Below are 18,972 nucleotides of genomic sequence, written 5' to 3' on the forward strand. Positions count from 1 at the left end.
AGATATGAAGAAGGAGGGCTTTTGATGGCTTATTTTCAATTTTTTTAGTAGCAGTACAGATTCCTGTAGTTCTGTCAAAGGTGTCAAAGTCGTCTGTCGTCTGTCAGCGCATGTGCAATCGCCCTCCAATTCAAATTGTACCACGCATGCGAAAAAGCTCTTTCTAAATCCACAGGTTGTTTTTTCCTCCAGCCTGTATTCGATTCCATGTCTTTGGAAGTGTGAGATGCGTTGAGTTTGCATCGTGCGCCGTTATAAATTTCGGTGTTTGATGGTAGTGTTGTGTCATCTAGTGCCAAAGTGTGTGAAAACCAAAAGACATAATGGGGGTGGGTTTACCTCCTTTGGAATTTACCGAATGTATGACTGATAGTCCATATTTTCGAGAAAACCTACATAAACACGAACGCGAACTAGAGAAAACCAACCAACAAATTAAAAGGATTATCAAAGAAGTTAAGGACGTTCTAAATACGGCAAAACGTGAGTAGCACACTTGAGGTGTCAGCAGAATTTTTCACTCAACTGCACATTACATCAATCGGCCCCCAAATCTAAATTACTCCCCCGTGTAATTGGCGGTTAACATTTTAAGGGTTGCCACCCTATTACCGATTACCTTATCAATCACCGTTTAGTGTCAAGTGGATCCTTTGATAAACGCCTTCGATGTATCAAAGTCAGTGATCAATTTGTCTGGAGTGCAAACACGCTGTGGTTGGGGTTTTTACTCAATAATCCCTTTGATGATAAATTTTGGGGGTGGATGAACTGGTAATCAGATCGCTGAAGAGATCGATTAAAGTGGGTGGTCTTGAGAAAATTTACGACACGGGCTGGTAAATTGCATTTTGATAATGAGCTTCTACACCGCAGGTTGATTACTCCGAAATTAGTTGATTTCCAACACAACAAATTGTTTATGTTTACGCGGTTGCGCCGACCATCTCCTAAGAGGTTTGTTATAATTTCGACCATGGTTTTATTACAGTTATACATGTCCCACTTTTTTACTTTTTACAATGGAAATGTGGGATAATTATTTCGTTTTGTTATCACGACCTCCATTCGGTTTTATACTTATAACTTTCAGTAATAAATCAAAGGAAATAATCACAAATTAAAGAAAATGTTGGAAAAAGAACTTGCGGGTTTTGTAGAATTTCCAGCACTTCCTTATTAAGACAATGACGTCAGTTTACCACCACGCATGTAAAAGTCGTTTTGATTCGAATAAATGTCATTTCACCGGTGGACGTTTCAATTGAGTTAAACATGGTCGAGTTAATTGTCGTAATTTGACCCTGAAGTGGGCGGATTATGAATTTTTGTCTGAAAGAAATTGGACGTTTCTATCTCGTTTTGATGAAGAAAGCCCAAGCACACGTGTTTAATTGTAATCAGAGTGTCACAATTGATCTAAATTCAGCAAAATAAATAAATCACATCTCAGTTTCCCTTGAACCTTCACCGCTCATCATGAAACATTTATGGCCGATTAAAACCTCTAAATACTTTTTTTCACTCATAGATCAGGAACAACGATTTCGCGCATAGCAACCATCACCGGTAACTAAGGCTTTCGAGCACTAGTGCGGGAACATGCACGCAAAAATTTTGCCATAGAAGCCATATAGAAAATATCGGTTACTACAAATTTAAAGAAACACGCATTGGGATCCTCTTCCATTAATATTTATTTAAATAAGTTAACAAATTACAAGAAAATTAATATTTTTTGAGAAAAAGTTCATCAGCGCCATCTATTAGCAACTTAATCATTGTTGCTCTTTTGTAAAAACATAACCTCAAAATAACATTAACAAGTTTTATGATTTTAACGATTAATAAAATTAAGCTTTTGTGAAACGTTTTATTTTACAAATACTCAAGTAATCGATGTTGGTCATCAAGTAAGTATACTCAGTACTTTTAATTTTTATTATTATAGATGTTTATGTTGAATGTGCAGTTGCTGCACGAAGCAAACGACACACCAGAAACTCCAGCAGTGTTTTCAGTTCTCACGGCGTTACTAATATTGTACGAATTGTTGGAATTGGATCTTACAGGTTCCGTGTCTGTCAAAGTGTCTGCTACTTCTATTTTATTTTTTAAAGAATCTTGGATATATCCCTCCGCTACTGCGGAAGATTTCCAACCACCATGTCTTTTAACGGCTAGAAAGTCAAGCCCCTTGTTTGCTAATAAAGTAGCACTGCTCCTACGAAAACAATGGCCAGTATATTGATGAGGGTTTGGAAGTTCAAGATATTTGGCGATCAATGATGGAATTTTCCCAATGGTGTTTATACCAATAGGTAAATTTATACATTTTCCTGCACGATAAGTTAGAAATAGTCTCCTGTTGTCAGTCACAACTTGTAGTCTTAATTTCACAAATTGCTTTATTATTTCGACCCATTCCCTTTTGGTTATGGCAAATTCCCGTTTAACCTTAGTTTTTGTTTCAGGAATAGAAACCAAAATTATGTCATCTTTAAAGATAACATCACCAATCATCATCTTACAAATTTCTTCTCGGCGGCAGGCTCCAGAAATTCCCATAATCAAAATCGTCTAAAATATAAATGTTAAATTTTTGAATGTAAATTTCTGAATAAAGACAAACCACTCACTTTCATCAAAAAATATTCTTTGTTAGGGGCCTCTGTCAAAAATTTTGTAATATGTTCTCCTTCAAGTATTTGTGACTTTTTTGGAATGTGTTGTTCCGTTTTCCTTTTAAGAAGGGCAAGCAATTTTGGATATTTCGAGATATCTATATTCTTCTTAATATTCAAGCAAGATCGTATCATGCTATAAATTGGCCACAATGTTTTTTTAGTAGAACCTATTTCTTCAAAATAGGCCACCAAGACGTTTTCAGAGTAATTTTTGATCTTTTTATCTTCGCACCATTTGACAAACTGAGAAAACGTACTCTCATATCTGGGGCGTGATTTTGTCGGCAATAAATTGTTTATTGCAGCAGTTGCCGCACTTTTCACTTCGGGTGGTGTACACTCGAATTCAAACTCTTCTTCCGAAGACATGGTACAAATCAATACAAATCTTTATTTTTGAACTTTTTCCTTGACAGAATTGACAACTGTCAACTGGAAACTTCAGCGACTTGATTTTTTATACCAATAAATGCGAACTATATATGATGGCGAAAATTTGTTACAAACTTCGTGCAAAAAATGTTATACAAGAGACGTGCGGGAATAATTTTGCCTGATTCGTGCGACATTCCTTCACTCGTGCGCGGGGCGCACTCGTGTTGAAAGAGTCGCACTTATCTGCAAAAATTGTATTCCCGCACTAATCATGTAAAATACTATTCCCTAATGGTGTTTTCGTTTAAGACGTCGATAAACACATGTTAACCGTCAATCGTTGGGTGATAACGTAAACGTGAAAAAATAACGTGTAGGTTGGTAAAATTAAAATCGCACCGGAACTGGGCTGGCCCTAACAATGGTCTAATTCGCTTGAAAATCAAACCCGACCACGGCTCTGATGAGTGTTTACAGACGTGAGAGCTCTACATGCGACAGGATTAGTCCTTTTTGCGTCTCTCTTTTCTATTGGCTTCAAGAGCGCGTCGTTCGTATTCAAAAGGACGATTATGTTGTGAACAAAGCGTATTAATGGGGAACAACTATTACAACGGTTCTTAGCAATGAAGACAATGTGTATGACGGTTTCATGTCGGAATATCCACACTCTGTAAACACATCTATCATATAACGACTTAACGGAATTGAGTAATTTCGATTTTGATGGAAATCCAATGGCTGAAGCCATTCTCACGTTTTCACGATTGTTACCAACGCTTTCTAAGACGTGTAAGTGACTCATTTTTTGGAACAAAATTATCAGGTTATTAAAAAAACATGCTTGATTTATGGTACTCTTATCACCGCTCGTTTAACTTTATGGCTTTGGTATTTATATGTTTCAAATAAGAGGATTTACGTGATGGAGAGTGATGGATTCCAGAACTCTATTAGACTTCACACGCTATAAAATCTCAATGGGGGAAACGACGTCCAAATTATTATGTAAAAATTCCACACTGCTCGTATTTTACTTTATTATCCGCTGGATGTTTTTATTTATCGGTGCTTGTCAAGATAAAGGAGCTAATTTGTTGTGAAACTGTCGAGAAGTTGGGTGCCCGAAACGGGGCGAAAAACCCAAAGATTATACCAGAGCGAGTTTCACCTTGACCCTAAAAGCATAAAAATTGTTTTTCTTTATCTCAAAACAAAATATTTGTTTTAATATGTATGAAACTGAAAATCTTGTTGAAATCTCAAATGTTCACTTTACCTGAATCTCAGGTTTCCAGACTTACAAATTTTACTTTAGATCAGGAATTCGAGGAGCAGGAATATAATAAATCATCGAACGAAAACTTTTAGGGGTTGATTACCAAAGTTAAACCCAAAGAATCTGACAACTTAAAAGTAGAGAGAAGTCTGAAGTTACAGTACCCGACGATTTAGGACCTCGAAAATTTAAGTTTTTCATTTTACAAATTGAAATTTTAGATTTTCGGTTTATTCAATCATATTAAATAATTTGGATACTTGCAAGTTCAAAGAAACTTAATAACCAAAGTGAATATACAGTTTGTTCCTCGGATTGAGTTCACCAGAGCGAAAAAAGTTTATTTTCCTTTTTACAAAAAAATGACAAAGGTAAAAACAGTAGAAATTAGTTTGAGCTAAGGAAAAAATTTTATTCCTGCAAAGTTAAAAATAAAAAAGTTTATCGTTATTTTTTGTTTTTTTTTTCGATTTTAAGCTTGATAATATTTAAGTTTTAACTAAAGATTTATTTATTTTAAATTAAGCAAAAAATAGTATTCCTTTCTTTTTTTTATAAAGGGAAAATTAAAGTTTTTTTCCTGTTGTGAACTCAATCCGGGAACATACTGTAGATGAAGAACCTGCGGAAAATGAATCGAAAAAATCGAGAAAACATGAAAAATTCAAAGAATCGGAAGAATTTGAGAGATCTAACAAATCGGAGGAATGTAATCCAGTGAACTTACTCGAATTATTAGAAACTTAATTATTTTTTATTCTTATGTCATTCTAAACCGTTCCAAAGTTTGGTTGAGATTGGTTACAAAAATATTTTGGAAATTCCACTACACTACATATTTTGTTTGTGTTCAAGTCAAAGGTTGTGAAATTTGACCAAAACTTTGGGGCTTCCGATAAGATAACATCGACTTTGTCAATTCGCATAACCGGATCTTCCCATTTTCGTTTCAAAATGGTTTTAAAATCCAGACCCAATGACCAGCTGGTTTTCGAAATGGAAGTAGAAAACTGAAAACCGTCCTTGTTGTGTTACTTTCTGATTAGGCTTGCACCTTCTTTATTTTCACTTATCTAACATGGTCACTCAACCCCGGACTGACCCCACAATTCTTAATCTACTTTTCACGATAAAGAAAGTGGCGCCTCCGAACCCAATCAAATGTTATTCTTTTCCATACGTTTGTCATTAAGAATTCGCGAGTAAAAGTTGTCTAACTTAATTTGAGACATATGCGACTTTCACTCGGTAAAAGTGTAACCCGTCCAATTGTCATAAATTTATAATGAATCACATCAAAATAATCTCTTTATTATTCCAAGCAGAGCCTCGACACTATTGTGGTATAATAACCGATAAAGACGGTTTTGTTTATTGAAGAATTCCGATGGTATATCGTCTTTGTGATATTCGAAACTGCTCCATTGTGGTGTTATCTCAATTATGACACATTGTTTTGAGTCAACGCATAATTACAGGGGGAAATTAATACTTAATTTGAAGCAAACTGTTGGCACAATTTCGAGGGTTGATATCGATTTGTGGGGGTTGGAGGATACTAAATCAGTTATAATTGTGATGGTCGAGCTAAATTGACCCGATAGAACTTTTTAATTGGGTTTCCACATCAACTCAGTTGTACCAAAATTAGAAAAAATTCAACCTTGACTCGTGATCTTGGATTCTTCCAAACACCGACAGTCAATATTGACTCCTATATGAAACAATGATAAGTTAAGCCATTTATCACAAGGGGAGTAAGCTAAACTATCCATTAGTCCACACTTTGGTCTCACATTTCTCTAGCTTGGATTAATTTAGTTCCATCGATTGAGTAAAAGGGCTTCAAATCCTCTTCATACAAGCTGCATTTCGGTGCTTGAACGCCGTACAAATTCAAGGTCTTTAATTAAATAACTAACAATCGGGACGAAGAAAAGCACGTACGTGACGCAATCCAATGGCATGTCTGCTTCTGTAAATTATACAGAGATTATAATCCGGTTGGACTATGAGACTTCATTGTTTGCCTCTCGGACAGTTGGAGCTGTAATAACATTAGAGATGCGACCAGTGTCTAGTTCCATATCGGTTATGGACATTGTCATTGACTAATTGTGGAACGAACGTGGCTTGAGTCCACAATGGGGGCCCCATATGGAACTGCATACAGCGAAGGAATTTAGCACGAGCTGCGCAAGAATTTTTATCATTTTGGGGGTCGGGCTACAAAATCAGCTTATTATTTTAAGGAAAATTAGAATTTCTCTTAAGTTAAATCCTCCACGAGGTTTTGTGCGAGCTTTTTCGAGCTTGAAAATGGTTGGAGCTTTCAAATGCGGCTTCAAAGGTGTTCTATTTTTCCTCGAAAGCAATCAAAGTCGGATTTCGCTGGTATTAACAAAACCTCCAAATTAATTTACACAAACGATCGTAACGCAATTTAAATTAAAATCGATTAGAACCATGCTGCCAAACGGTCCACAAATCACTTCTTTGTTAATACAATTTCACAACGTCGAGAAAATTAAACGGTGCAGCCTACGTCCTGTGCTTTTTCAATTCTCTCCGTTAAAAGTGTGGAAAAAGTAGTTTCCTATTTAAGACGGAATTTAATTGCTTTTTCTGAAATCTGGAGATTTCGATGACATTTCCGCTCTCTTATCTCTCCACGTGACTAATTAATCCCCAATTAACAAGGCACGTGAGAAAGAAAGTCTATTGTAGGGATTTCTACAATTTACGGCCGAAAACTACTTTCTGTAGTCATTGTTGTTGAATTTGTGCGCATGTGAAGGATTGAACAACCTTATCCCCTTAGATACAGCTAATGGATTTGACCTTATTTCGGATAAATCAATATCATATCAATAATGCAATTAGCGAACAAAAAAAGGACCCAGTTTCGCGCTCTTTTGAATAAAACATTTCGCAGGCGCTCGATGCTAAACTGTGTAAATTATCTCGACAAATAAAGGAAGTATAAATGTGTACACAAAAAGCAAAAAACACTGAAAAGTAAAGACAGAAGACATATACAGCATCTTTAACTTTTTCTCGTTTGTTTCATTCAAGGTGATCGAATGACTCACCTGCTCAGAACACGTTCACCTGTGTTCTTGTTTTGTTCCTGATGCAATATGGCGTCGTGTACAGAAAAACGCATCGTTTGACAAAAATCGTAACCTGTTTTGCAATTTATATCGAGATAACTACTTCCTGGGAGCGTGTTCCGGTCGGTAGGCGTGGTGCCAAGAACCGGTATTGGTATCTCTATTTTTATTATTTTTTTTCGGAACGTACTGTATGAAACTCGATACTATAATGGGTGGATTAAAGCCAGCGACGTGTCGTGTTATGTGAGCGGCGAGTATATAATCATATTTTAGAACGGCTAAAAATAAGGTATTGTTTTGGGTCTGCTGTCGGAGGGAATTGCGAAGAGGCTTTGTTGGAGGAAGAAGAATTTTTTTTGTACGACATTCAGGTCAAAGTTTACGACCTTGTTAGATGTGGTTGGTCATGTTAATTTCTTTCGTAATCTAATCACTGTAAGTAAAAGCTAAAGTGGTTTTCAGAAAGATTACGTAGATTGAAAAGTTTAAATTTCGCAGAAGCTTAGACAGTGACCTCATTCGTCTTAATAATTCAAAAATTTGCACCCATCCAGCAAAACACCTCGAATATTTATGGCGCAACTTTCACTCCCGAATTAAAGCACAAAATCAATAGGAATCATGCAAGAGTAGAAACCGACAATGTAGGACACGGGAAACGTTTCACTATAACCAAATAAAGCGTTCAAGTGTGATCCCAGCGAGCCGAACAGATTTATCCTGCGAAATTCCTGCAGCTTGCTGCACTCACCCCCATGAGTTCATATCGATCCATTTTGGGGGGTTGTTGACCTCTTGTTCTATGCATTCCGTTATCACGTTCGCACAACACTGATAACTGCGTTTTTTTTCAGAGTTGAGCAGTGCTCAGAGGTCCTTCGCGAATTGCCTGGAAGTTTTCACCTTCGAGTGTATTGGAGGATCTCAAACCGACGATGAACAGGTGATATGCAAGAGTTTGAACGAGTTTGGGAAGCTCATAGTCTCGATAGAAGAAGAGCGAGATCGAATGGTGAGTTAAATAACGCTCAAAGAAGCACTTCTTTGTGGATCAGATTAATAATGTAAATATCACGGCTGCTACTACTGCTTTCTACTCATCAAACGTGAAAGCATGTTCGCGATAAATGCGCTTGTGCAACGATCCATAATGTCGCTAAAGAAGTTAAAAACAACATCCCTTATCAAAAAAGCAATGAAGAGAAGTAAAAACTAGCATGACCGGTGCGATGATGGGTATAATGCATTGAACCGGAGCTGTACATTCCATCACGCATATACAAGATTTGTCTTCTTGATCGATAGACTGACGAGGAAAACTACTATGCAGGTCATTTTTACCCGAAAACAAGCAATTTCGGTAAAGTAGACCACCGCGCCGTTAAGTCGTAACTGGAACTGTGTTAAGTACGTGTTTGGCCCACACACGACTCATTATTTCCGCAAAAGTGCATTCAAAGGTGCGGTTGATGACTATTAGAATAATTGAAAGTATCTCCGTTATATTGAAAGTTGAATGCTCCGAAATTCACAGAAGATGTGCGATTTTATAACTGGTTGCACTCGATGGAGTTGTCTTTTTAACTTCCAATTAATTTCTAGGTAATCGAAGCGTTCTGTTGCCATTAATCGCTTCCTGTTGCGCTTTTTCAGTGCGGGAACGGCAAGACCTTGACAATTTCGATAAGTAATAATTATCGTGTTGATATAATTATGAAAGTGTCGCAAAGAGGCGGTTTGTATTGGCGATAATGCGTCACGTTGAAAGTGGTTGAAGTGGCGGTTTAGACAGATTGTGATCGAAATCCGATTAAATTTAATTGCGGCTTAATTATAACTCGGCTATTGTAAGAAAAATCAGATATCACATCAGAATTTGCAGGTCTATCGCCGTTCAACCAGAATAAAGTTTCAATTGTGTAGCAATCATAATTGAAACTTGATGTCACGATTTGATTCAGACACGATTATAATTACAAAAGTTTTTCTTATCAGAGATAAACCGAAGAGTCGCTCAAAATCTAGATCATTAAATCATTGTCGTTTTTTTACACCAACAAACGTCGAGGGTTGAAATTAATTCTGTCGAGCTTGAAGGAAATTCATATTGTCACCGAACGTCCTTTGGTCGTTTTTTCCACACAATACCAAACGTAATAAAAGAACTAACAAGAGACTGTGCGCCTGTGCTAAACATCCTGCAAACTAAGCAAACAATCCGTGAATATCATAATTGCTTACGACTCGAAAGTGCCATTAAACCCAAACAAATCATACGTTTAATTGAAATTGTGATGAGCTTAATTAACGTGTGGCCTACAATTAGTGAAAACTCCTGAGAAACTTTCGGTTTTGTTCAGCAATGCAAGAAAATCCCGTCAAATATTTATGTTTATAATTTTTCTTTGTTGCGTTATCATTGTTTAAACATGACTTATAAATGAAACCTTGATAAGCCACAAACTATTGGAAAAAATGTAAATAAAGTCGTTACAATAACATGGATTAGGTGCGCTCTGCGGTTTCTGTTGCACAATGCACGTGTCACCGTAACGAGTAATGAGGACGATGGAAAAATCGCCGACTTCCGGGGATTTGCGATTTTGTGAAAAAATGCGGAAGGCTCGGTACTGAAACAAGGACAAACATTTTGAAGCGTAACCTTAAGATTTGCCTGTAATGGACCGATAAAAATTTAAGAGTCGTGACGCAAATTTATCACAAACTTCGCAATTTCGCACCGATGGCTGTAACATATTCTAGTTTTATTAACGCGCTGCTTTTATCTTTTTCCAAGGGGGAAACGCAGATGTTTACTCAATACCACATCGTTTCCTGCCCCAGGCATCTGGAAACTCGTCTTCCATTAACTTCAGAAGGAACCGTAATCCTTTTGAGCATTGTTTCTCTATTTTCTACGGATTTAGAAAACTCCGATCCGAGATACATTCTTGGTTGCATATTTTTTTTGTAAATTTATGCAAATTGAGAGTCATTGGCTCGTGACTGGTAACTTATCCCATTTTCTGATCGATTATCGTCACGTTTTTCTTATAAATAGCACGCACAGGGGTACCAACCTTATTTATTTCTATTTCGAATGTTTTAATGCAAGTGCACAGACCCCTGTTCCGCGCTACTAAAATGCAATAAAAATGATTCTATTTTCGATTTGAGTGATGCCCAGATGTTGGATTAGGTACAATAATGCAAGCGCATTAATGACGTAAACTACTACAAGCATTTCGTTAAACGTAAACGATGAGTTGAATGACACAGACGTTTTATAAAAAATAACTAATAGCGTCTACCGTATCTTCGAACTTGCATAATACCGTCATTGTGGACTCATCTTAAAATTAATTAAAAACAACGACGATGCTTTCCTCTCGGGGCTTTTAGGAGCGAAAGTGATCGGACCTGTCAGTCTAACATGTTCAGTTTTTTGGTCGGGATTGAAAGTTTTCGGTGTCATTGAACGATTTCTGCATACACCTCCTGATTTCATTTGTTTTGCATAAATGTCAAGGAAACGGAAACGTTCACTTGACAACGACGCAATATTGCTCGAAATGGGGATTCCTATCGAAGAGCACTATGCAGATTTTTAATTGGAAGCTGTAGCGACTGCAAGAATATTTTGCATATTTTGATACTGGAGGAATTTGCATGTGTACACATGTATTTCTTGTCAGACTTAATAGCGGCGTGTCTTAATAGCCTCAGACTGAAGTTAGAGTCGGTCTAGCGAAGACAACGAAACGGCATTTACGAATTGAGTACAAGATTTTATTTTTGATTGTCCCGACATTCCTGATAGCGTTGGATTGGATAGTTTCCCGCTAATTACTCAATCAGGTCGATGTCGCATTAGAATAATATGTAACAAATAACATTTACCGACCGCGACAAGCCACCGGGAAGTAGCGCGGAAAAATTCAGGTCAAGAAAAAACACTCATTGCTTAGTCATTTTTCTTATTCTCGTCAACAATCGTTCCGCAACCTATTTTTTTTCCGATTTCTTGCACTATTTATGTAAATTAAAGCCGTCATGGATGATTGAGCTTTGATCGTGTATCGAAATAGAATCTCCCTTAACATTTTTTCTTCTTTTTCAGCTGGAGAATGTCTATTCTCACGTGGTGAAGCCCCTGGAAGACTTTCGCAAGAAATACATAGGAGGTGTGAAAAACGAAAAGAAGAAGTTCGAAAAGCAGACTGCTAAATTCTGTCAGTGCCAAGAGAGATATTTAAATCTCACGACGAAAAAGCCCAATTCTCTTCAAGAGGTTTGTTTTGGTTTTTTACAAGTGGCGGTGCTCTTATCGACAAGAAACATGCCGCTGAAATTGGTGACCTTGCGGTAGAGCAGAAATGTAAAATTAGCAGACTTCCCAACGGAAGTGGTTATTTTAGATGTGCATTAGCAAACGACACGAATTTCGACATGGGGCCAGGGGGCGGCGCCATGTTCTTGAAAAAGAAAAATTTCAAGTTCCCAAGAGTAACTCCGCGAGTTTCCTCCGTTTTGGAACTTTCAATTGTTCATTGTGATTCCCTCCTCCACGCTAATCTCCCATGCACTCATGATTCACTTGTTATCCGCCCCCGCTCTTATCTCGTCTCGTCTCATGAATCAATCGGCCATCCCATTCAAGCCGGCCGGGGGTGGTTCTCTCGTAAACCATGACGTCATTTGCGTGGGTGCGTATCGATCAACTGACGTCATATCGATATGCGTTTGCGCCTTCGTTAAATAATGCCCCCGATAAACCCAGTTGTGCGAATTGACATCCGTAACAGGTCACGTTTTTGAATTTTGTATGCCATGTCGGCGCTAAAACAATAAAGTGACATGTGGTTTTTCCATTTGGCCGTTTCGTGAATTGACAACGATGGCTTAACAACAATGATAATGCGTAGGTTTTTGATTGACGACGGTGTTGATTGATGCGGCTCCAAGGACCAAAATACAATTGTGATTTGTGGTGTTTTGCAGGCCGACGCGTCCGTAGACATGGCCGAGCGCCACTTCTTCACTGCAAGCATGGAATACGTGTATTTGATCCAAGAAGTGCACGAAAGGAAAAAGTTTGAGTTCGTAGAGACGCTTTTGACTTTCCTGTTCGGGTTCTTGACTTTTTACCACCAAGGACACGAAGTTGCGAAGGACTTCAAGCCGTACATGATCGATTTGCAGCACAAAATTCAGAAAACTAGGACGAATTTTGATGACTACAGCAATAAGTTACGGAAACGAATGGCCGACGTTCAACACTCTGAAAAACCGGTCAGGAAGTCCAAATCTGTGAGAGAAGGCTATTTGTACCTACTCGAAAAAAGTAAGTTGGCGAAAATTGAGACTCGGATTTCATGTTTTGTTGCAGAGGCTTTCGGTACCACATGGACCAAGCATTTTTGCAGATATGACAAAGAAACGAAAGAGTTTAGTATGTTACCGTACAACCAGCTAACAACCAAATCCGTGTCGCAACCGGAAACTATGGTTCTAACATCTTGCGTCCGACGGATGTCGGACTCCATCGAAAAGAGGTTCTGTTTTGACATCCAGTTGGATTCCAAGCCTGGGGTTGCCTTCACGTTCCAAGCACTCTCCGAACAAGATCGGAAGGACTGGATGGACATCATGGATGGCAAAGAACCGGTAATTTATCTCTGATCCAACCTGGGATTTGATTCAAATACTTTTTTTTTCAGACCTATACCATTCCTGGTGTCAACAAATCCCAGAACTCCGAAGAAAGAGTTTTGGACGACATTGGAATACAATTTGTTAAGAAGTCTATTGAAGTACTCGAGAGCAGAGGGTTGGAAGAACAAGGTATATACAGAGTAGTGGGTGTTACTTCCAAAGTCAACAAACTCTTAAACATGGGCCTGGATCGAAGGAAAAGCGAAAAAATAACACTAGAAGATCCTCAGGAGTGGGAAACGAAGACTATCACGAGTGCTCTGAAGAGTTACTTAAGAAACCTTCCGGAACCGTTAATGACTTACAAGTACCATAACGGGTTCATAGCGGCAGTCAGTAAGTTCATCTTCTATTTCTCCGACAAAAAAATAATAAAATCTATCGCAGAGAATGAAACGAGACAAATTCGAGTTCACGACGTGCACACGTTGATACATAGGTTACCCAAAACGAATTTCGAGGTGCTCAAATTACTGATGAAGCATCTCACGAAGTAATTTCGAACGATCAACACGATTTTCAGTACTAAACTTTCATTTTAGTGTCGCCGGCAAGTCTGATAAGAATCTGATGACTGTGAGCAATCTGGGTGTCTGTTTCGGGCCTACTCTCTTAAGGCCTGAAGAAGAAACCGTAGCCTCCATCATGGACCTAAAATTCTACAACATCGTCGTAGAAATCCTGATCGAGAACTACGAGAAAATCTTTAATAGTGAACCGGATAAGAACGTTCCAAGTGAACCTCCACCTCCTCGAAACGCTACAACAAATAACTACAAGAAAACGAACTACGACGCTGAAATGGTCTACGCCCGCACGTACAATTCCAACCATTCCAACCACGTGTCTCCACCGTACAGACCACCAATGACTTGCGTAAGTCGTCTTGAGTTAAGTCACTCGGTTTGATGGTGTGTTTTAGACGGTGAAAGCGTACTATGAAGAGCCAGTTTCCGCCAGTATGTACAGCGTGCACGAACCGACGAATGGCGGCTATGCAAATTTCATGACTCGCAGTGAAATTGGTCCTAATTGTCAGCCTATAATGCATCAAAAAGCAATGCAACGGTTTATGCCAACAGTGTCTTCTCAGTCTGAAAGTAATATTCCAAATTTACCTAGTCACAGTCCTACGTACATCAGACCTTTCAACCGCATTAGTAAGCAATCGCTTTGTTTAAATGGAGGATTGGGCGGGTCAGAATGTGACTGAGCCGGATTGTCCAATAGGCAACGCTTTACTAAAGCTTGCCGCTGCTACTAACATTTGTTTTTGTTTGAATTGAGCTTGATGAGTGCTTGAAGTTTCAGTGCCCAACAGTACCAGCAGTTCAAACGAGTCAGTTTCATCCACGTCTCGCGATGGTACTAATTACGCGACGACACCGAAGAAGAGCGAGAGGTCGAGCATCTACACAGCTTACCCCAAAGGCTACAGATCGCCTGGAGATGTGTAAGTATGCGCTACTCAGGGCTTAAATCGCGAACTTCCGTGCACTTTTGGGTACTAACACCTCCTTTTCAACCAGCACACAGCTCCGAAAAGAAACTAATTATCTAACTACAGCTTCTGGGAGATCTAGTCCTTCTTTGACCAGGGTTCGGTAAGATCTTGTGCTTTGTGGCTTCTTGCTTGTTTGTTGCATGAACTAATTGTTTCTTTTTTTGCACAGACCACACTTGAAGAATGTTTTTGTTAGGAAAAACAAACGATAGTTTTAGTCTGGTGCACGTTTCGTGTCCGCCATCTTGGGGGCCATCTTGAACAGTTTCCCAGTATTTTGTGTTAATCGCATGTTGTGGTGAGTAGGACAGTACAGGGGCGGCACGTGGAGAAATCCAACGCGCCGTCACTGTCCGTCCAAATCCACCAAATGTAAATAGATTGTGTTATCGTTGCATGTAACTTTCTAAATAAACCTTTAACTATGAGTTAACGAGTTTTATTCTGCGGATTGCAGGAGAGTGCGAACGTTATATGCTTGTTTGGGGGAGCACGACGGGGAGCTGTCTTTCGAGCCCAATCAGATCATAACTAACGGTGAGTATTTGTGTTTTATTTCGTGTTATTGTAAAGTTTGTTTTTAGTGAAAAACTCCCAAGAGCCCGGTTGGTTGGAGGGGACCCTGAATGGAAAAACCGGTCTCATACCAGAGAACTACGTCGAGATTTTGCCCTGACAAAGCGGCTCTTTATCAAAACTGTCCACGTCGTTGCGTCACGGCCTCTGTAAAGCTTTACACTTAAACAATTCCGATCCTGATTTAGTACAAGAAAATCCCCGATTGAGCTTGCACAGGCAGAGTTTGGATAGCGGCAGAATGTTGCTGCGACAAGCGAGTACAGAGCGCAAAAGCTCAACTTGAAGTTTCATCCCAATCAAACACCATTTACCTGTGTCATGTATTTACGTGTATATATCAGATTTTAAGAGGTTTTGGATTGCACACGCCCGGTGTAGATTTTTGTGATTAACACTACCCCATAGGGATTTTTGTAACAAGTATTATACACGTTCTGTGATAGTAAGACAGACTGGCACCACTTTAGAAGTATCTACAGCCATGTATCCTGTATATAGAATGGTTTCGCTTGTATATACTTTGTTTGGTAAACGTGAGTGTGTTTGACTGTTTTTTCGCAAAGCGATGGATCATGGTTTGAAATGTCCAAAATTTGGCGAACTGGAAACCTTGACCGGTCGCTTTTTCTGGTACCTTTAGAATTGAGGGACCATACCCTAAAACACCAATGTCTCATATCAATTGTGACTGCCTAATTGAGTAATAATGTAAAAAATCCGGTTTAAGATAGTTACCCATTAATGTAACATTAGTTGTGTCCTTCAATGTAATTCCTTGAAATTTGTTTTTGTTTCAACGTAGAAACGCATTTATTTGTGATACTTTAAGTATGTACCATTATTTTTTAAATATATTTTATGTACAATTACTCTTTTATGTATCAAATTTATATTTGTATATAGTTTATTCATCTGTTAATACTTATGTTTAGTTCGCATTATGAATAATTGTACTTGTTGTATTATTTCAAAGAAATGTCGAAATAATCTCGTGTTTTTCTCACCCCCTAATGAGGTAATTAGCACAGGTACATTAAAGGGTGTTTGTCGGCCCCTTTCGGGGTAGTGGGGATGGTTGAAACCCCTCGAAAACAAATTCATTCAAACCGTTCCTGCAAACGATTGAAACATGTTGTGCTTGCAGTTTTTAACTTTTCTCGTTCTTTTTACCACAACAAACGCCAAATGTTTCTGTGTGCCTTTATTCAAATGTAAATCCGAAGATATGGATTCGTACTACGACGTCGGCGTCGATGAAGAAACAAACCTGTGGGGATTTCCGTAAGTTTTTTACCACTTTTTTGAGCACGTTTTGATTTTAATTTTACAGTTGCGAGAACGATTTCGACGTCTGCTGCAAGATAAAATGTGGTCAGCGCCAAACTGAAAATCTCCCTTTCGCCGACATCAGAGATAGAATTTTAGAAACCGGAAAAAATGAGGTGAACTTCGCAGAATTCCCGTGGATGTTGGCGATTTTGTTGGGCAACAATTACGTTTGCGGGGGCTCTTTGATTCATCCGCAAGTTGCTTTAACAGCCGCTCACTGTGTCCACAAGAAGAGCAAATATAAGGTTCGTGGGGGCGAATGGGATCGACGGACCCGAACGGAGCCTCTAAAGCATCAAAATCGGAACGCAAAAAAGGTAAGATTTTATCTCTTCACGTTTCCACAGTTCTTATTTTGTGCTCTTTTAGGTAATAGTGCATCCTCGGTACAGCCCCAGGTCTCTCATCAACGACATCGCCCTCATCATCTTAGATCGTCCATTCCAACTCGCCGACCACATCGGCGTGGTCTGTTTGCCCCCACACAATTCCTCTCCACTCCCCGAAGAATGTATCGTTACGGGTTGGGGTAAAACTTCGCATTCAAGTTCGCAAAGTGCAAGCATCTTGAACAAAGCCACGTTCCCTTTGGTTCCCCATAAACCCTGCGAGACGGCTCTACAAACCGCACATCTAGGGCCGTTATTTAGATTGGATTCTAGTTTTATGTGTGCTGGGGGTGGAGATAAAGACACCTGTAAAGGTGATGGTGGCAGCCCCTTAATGTGTGGGGTGCGCAACGAAGAAAACACGTACGAACAGTTCGGAATCGTGTCATGGGGGTTGGTTTGCGGGGTAAAAAAGACGCCGGGGGTGTATGTGAGTGTCGCCAGGTTCGTGGATTGGATAGACCAACAGGTGACGCTTCATGGGTTTGATACCAGTGTATATAAAATTAATAGTTGATTGTTATTTTGTAAATAAATTATTTGTTATGTTTGATGGCGTGTTTTATTAGGGTTTTGGGAGTTAATTGAATGGAACTAAAAAAATAATTCAGAGTTTTCCAATTTTGTGATCAATGCTATGAAAGCATTCTACCATCGGCAGAGGGCGCACTGTTCGGTTTTCCACATGAATATTAGAAAAACTCGAAAAGAAGACGAAGTTATTAATTAGATGTGATTTGGGCAAAATAAATTTATAAAAACACTCCGCTGGACTGATAAGAAAATTCCTCTTTTTCAAATAAACATTCCTTTGGAAATATTGCGCCACAATTTCCTCGAAAAAATAGCCCCGAAAGAAGGATCGTTATTAAACAAAAACAATGAAAATCGCATTTGGAGCGGCACATTCCTCATTTTTCAACCCTATTAGTTTAACTGAAATCATATTATTTCAGTGCTTCCAAGTATGAAGAATATTTCATGTAACATGAGATATTTTCACGCCTGGTATGTTGAAAATTGTTGTTCAAGCTTAATGAATTTTGTCTCAGTTTATAGCTAGACGCTAACTCATCTTTAGACGCAAACGAATGAACTCAAAAATGCCCGGAAATTGCAGTAGTCCCGGCGCATCCACCATTTTTGCATTCCCAAAATTTTTAAATAAAATCCGTCTGATATTTTAATTCCTCTGCCACGCGCTTTTAACTAATTTATAAACTCTTAACGGAAGCTGGTTGGTAAATATCCGCGTTAACTGTGTTTGCCTCAATTTGCCCGACAGATTACGTTTTTTTAAGAACTTTAATTCGGTTACAAAGTCCCCTTAAATTACAGCGGAAATTATAGACGGAACATAAAAGTGACATTGTTTGATATTTTACTTTTATCTTTGTAGAAACTCGTGTTTGAGATCATTACAACGCCCGAGGTAACGTTTTGCAACAGACACTTCATTAAATGTGGCAATAAGATTAAAACTCGAACGGAATTATCGTTAATTAATACCGTGATGAAAAATTAACGTGTTTTTTTTTTTACAGAAAGTAGAATCGTGTTTATTTCCGGGATTTAATTGCACCAGCGCTGGAGGATTATTCAGGATAATATGAAAAAATGAAGCGTAACTAATCAAATTTTAGTCGAAACAGAAATTAATTGAATAGTGTTGCTCTAATTAGTCTTACGTCCAGTAATTGAGTTAACTTCGCTTCTTAAATAATTCGAAACTATCGATCCCGCCATGTTTAGCTCAAGATTAATTTGCATGTGTAATTTCAGGTCTGACCTGAATAAATAATTCCAGCAATATGTTTATTCAAATATGTCGTATGTTCCCGTAGTTCGGATATTATTCAAATTTTCCGGCACAACGGGGTACAACTTTTTTAATAATGAATTATGTTAATTAGTGAGGGTTGTAAGAAGCGTGTTTTTTACCTGAGCAAGCGCTCTTCATATAATTACAAATACGGGCACTTTGTGGAATTTCCACGCA

General features: G+C 38.6%; 2 protein-coding genes across 6 annotated transcripts; both read left to right on the forward strand.

The window, feature by feature from the left end:
- Window positions 1–171: 171 nt before the first annotated feature.
- Window positions 172–15,361, forward strand: Graf (GTPase regulator associated with FAK). Of its 5 annotated transcripts, XM_088042980.1 has the most exons (13): window positions 173–483; window positions 8,312–8,469; window positions 11,578–11,748; window positions 12,459–12,801; window positions 12,847–13,124; window positions 13,178–13,508; window positions 13,560–13,665; window positions 13,715–14,048; window positions 14,095–14,332; window positions 14,478–14,625; window positions 14,702–14,776; window positions 15,134–15,213; window positions 15,261–15,361. In XM_088042980.1, the coding sequence occupies exons 1-13, from the start codon at window positions 324–326 to the stop codon at window positions 15,350–15,352; spliced, it is 2,514 nt and encodes an 837-aa protein (XP_087899106.1). In that variant the 5' UTR covers window positions 173–323; the 3' UTR covers window positions 15,353–15,361. The 5 variants fall into 5 exon arrangements, with proteins under 5 accessions (XP_087899105.1, XP_087899107.1, XP_087899109.1 ...); XM_088042979.1 differs by having other exon boundaries at window positions 172–483; window positions 12,459–13,124; XM_088042981.1 differs by having other exon boundaries at window positions 172–483; window positions 12,459–13,124; window positions 14,095–14,272.
- A 935-nt stretch (window positions 15,362–16,296) lies between these two features.
- On the forward strand, window positions 16,297–17,526 carry LOC148170397 (phenoloxidase-activating factor 2-like). Its single transcript, XM_088042984.1, has 3 exons — window positions 16,297–16,536; window positions 16,586–16,901; window positions 16,954–17,526. The coding sequence occupies exons 1-3, from the start codon at window positions 16,385–16,387 to the stop codon at window positions 17,488–17,490; spliced, it is 1,005 nt and encodes a 334-aa protein (XP_087899110.1). The 5' UTR covers window positions 16,297–16,384; the 3' UTR covers window positions 17,491–17,526.
- Window positions 17,527–18,972: the final 1,446 nt, after the last annotated feature.

The sequence above is a fragment of the Gnatocerus cornutus genome, chromosome 8 (genome assembly GCF_029298725.1).
Source record: "Gnatocerus cornutus isolate USDA-ARS CGAHR chromosome 8, icGnaCorn1.1, whole genome shotgun sequence".
NCBI classification, from domain to species: Eukaryota; Metazoa; Arthropoda; class Insecta; order Coleoptera; family Tenebrionidae; genus Gnatocerus; species Gnatocerus cornutus.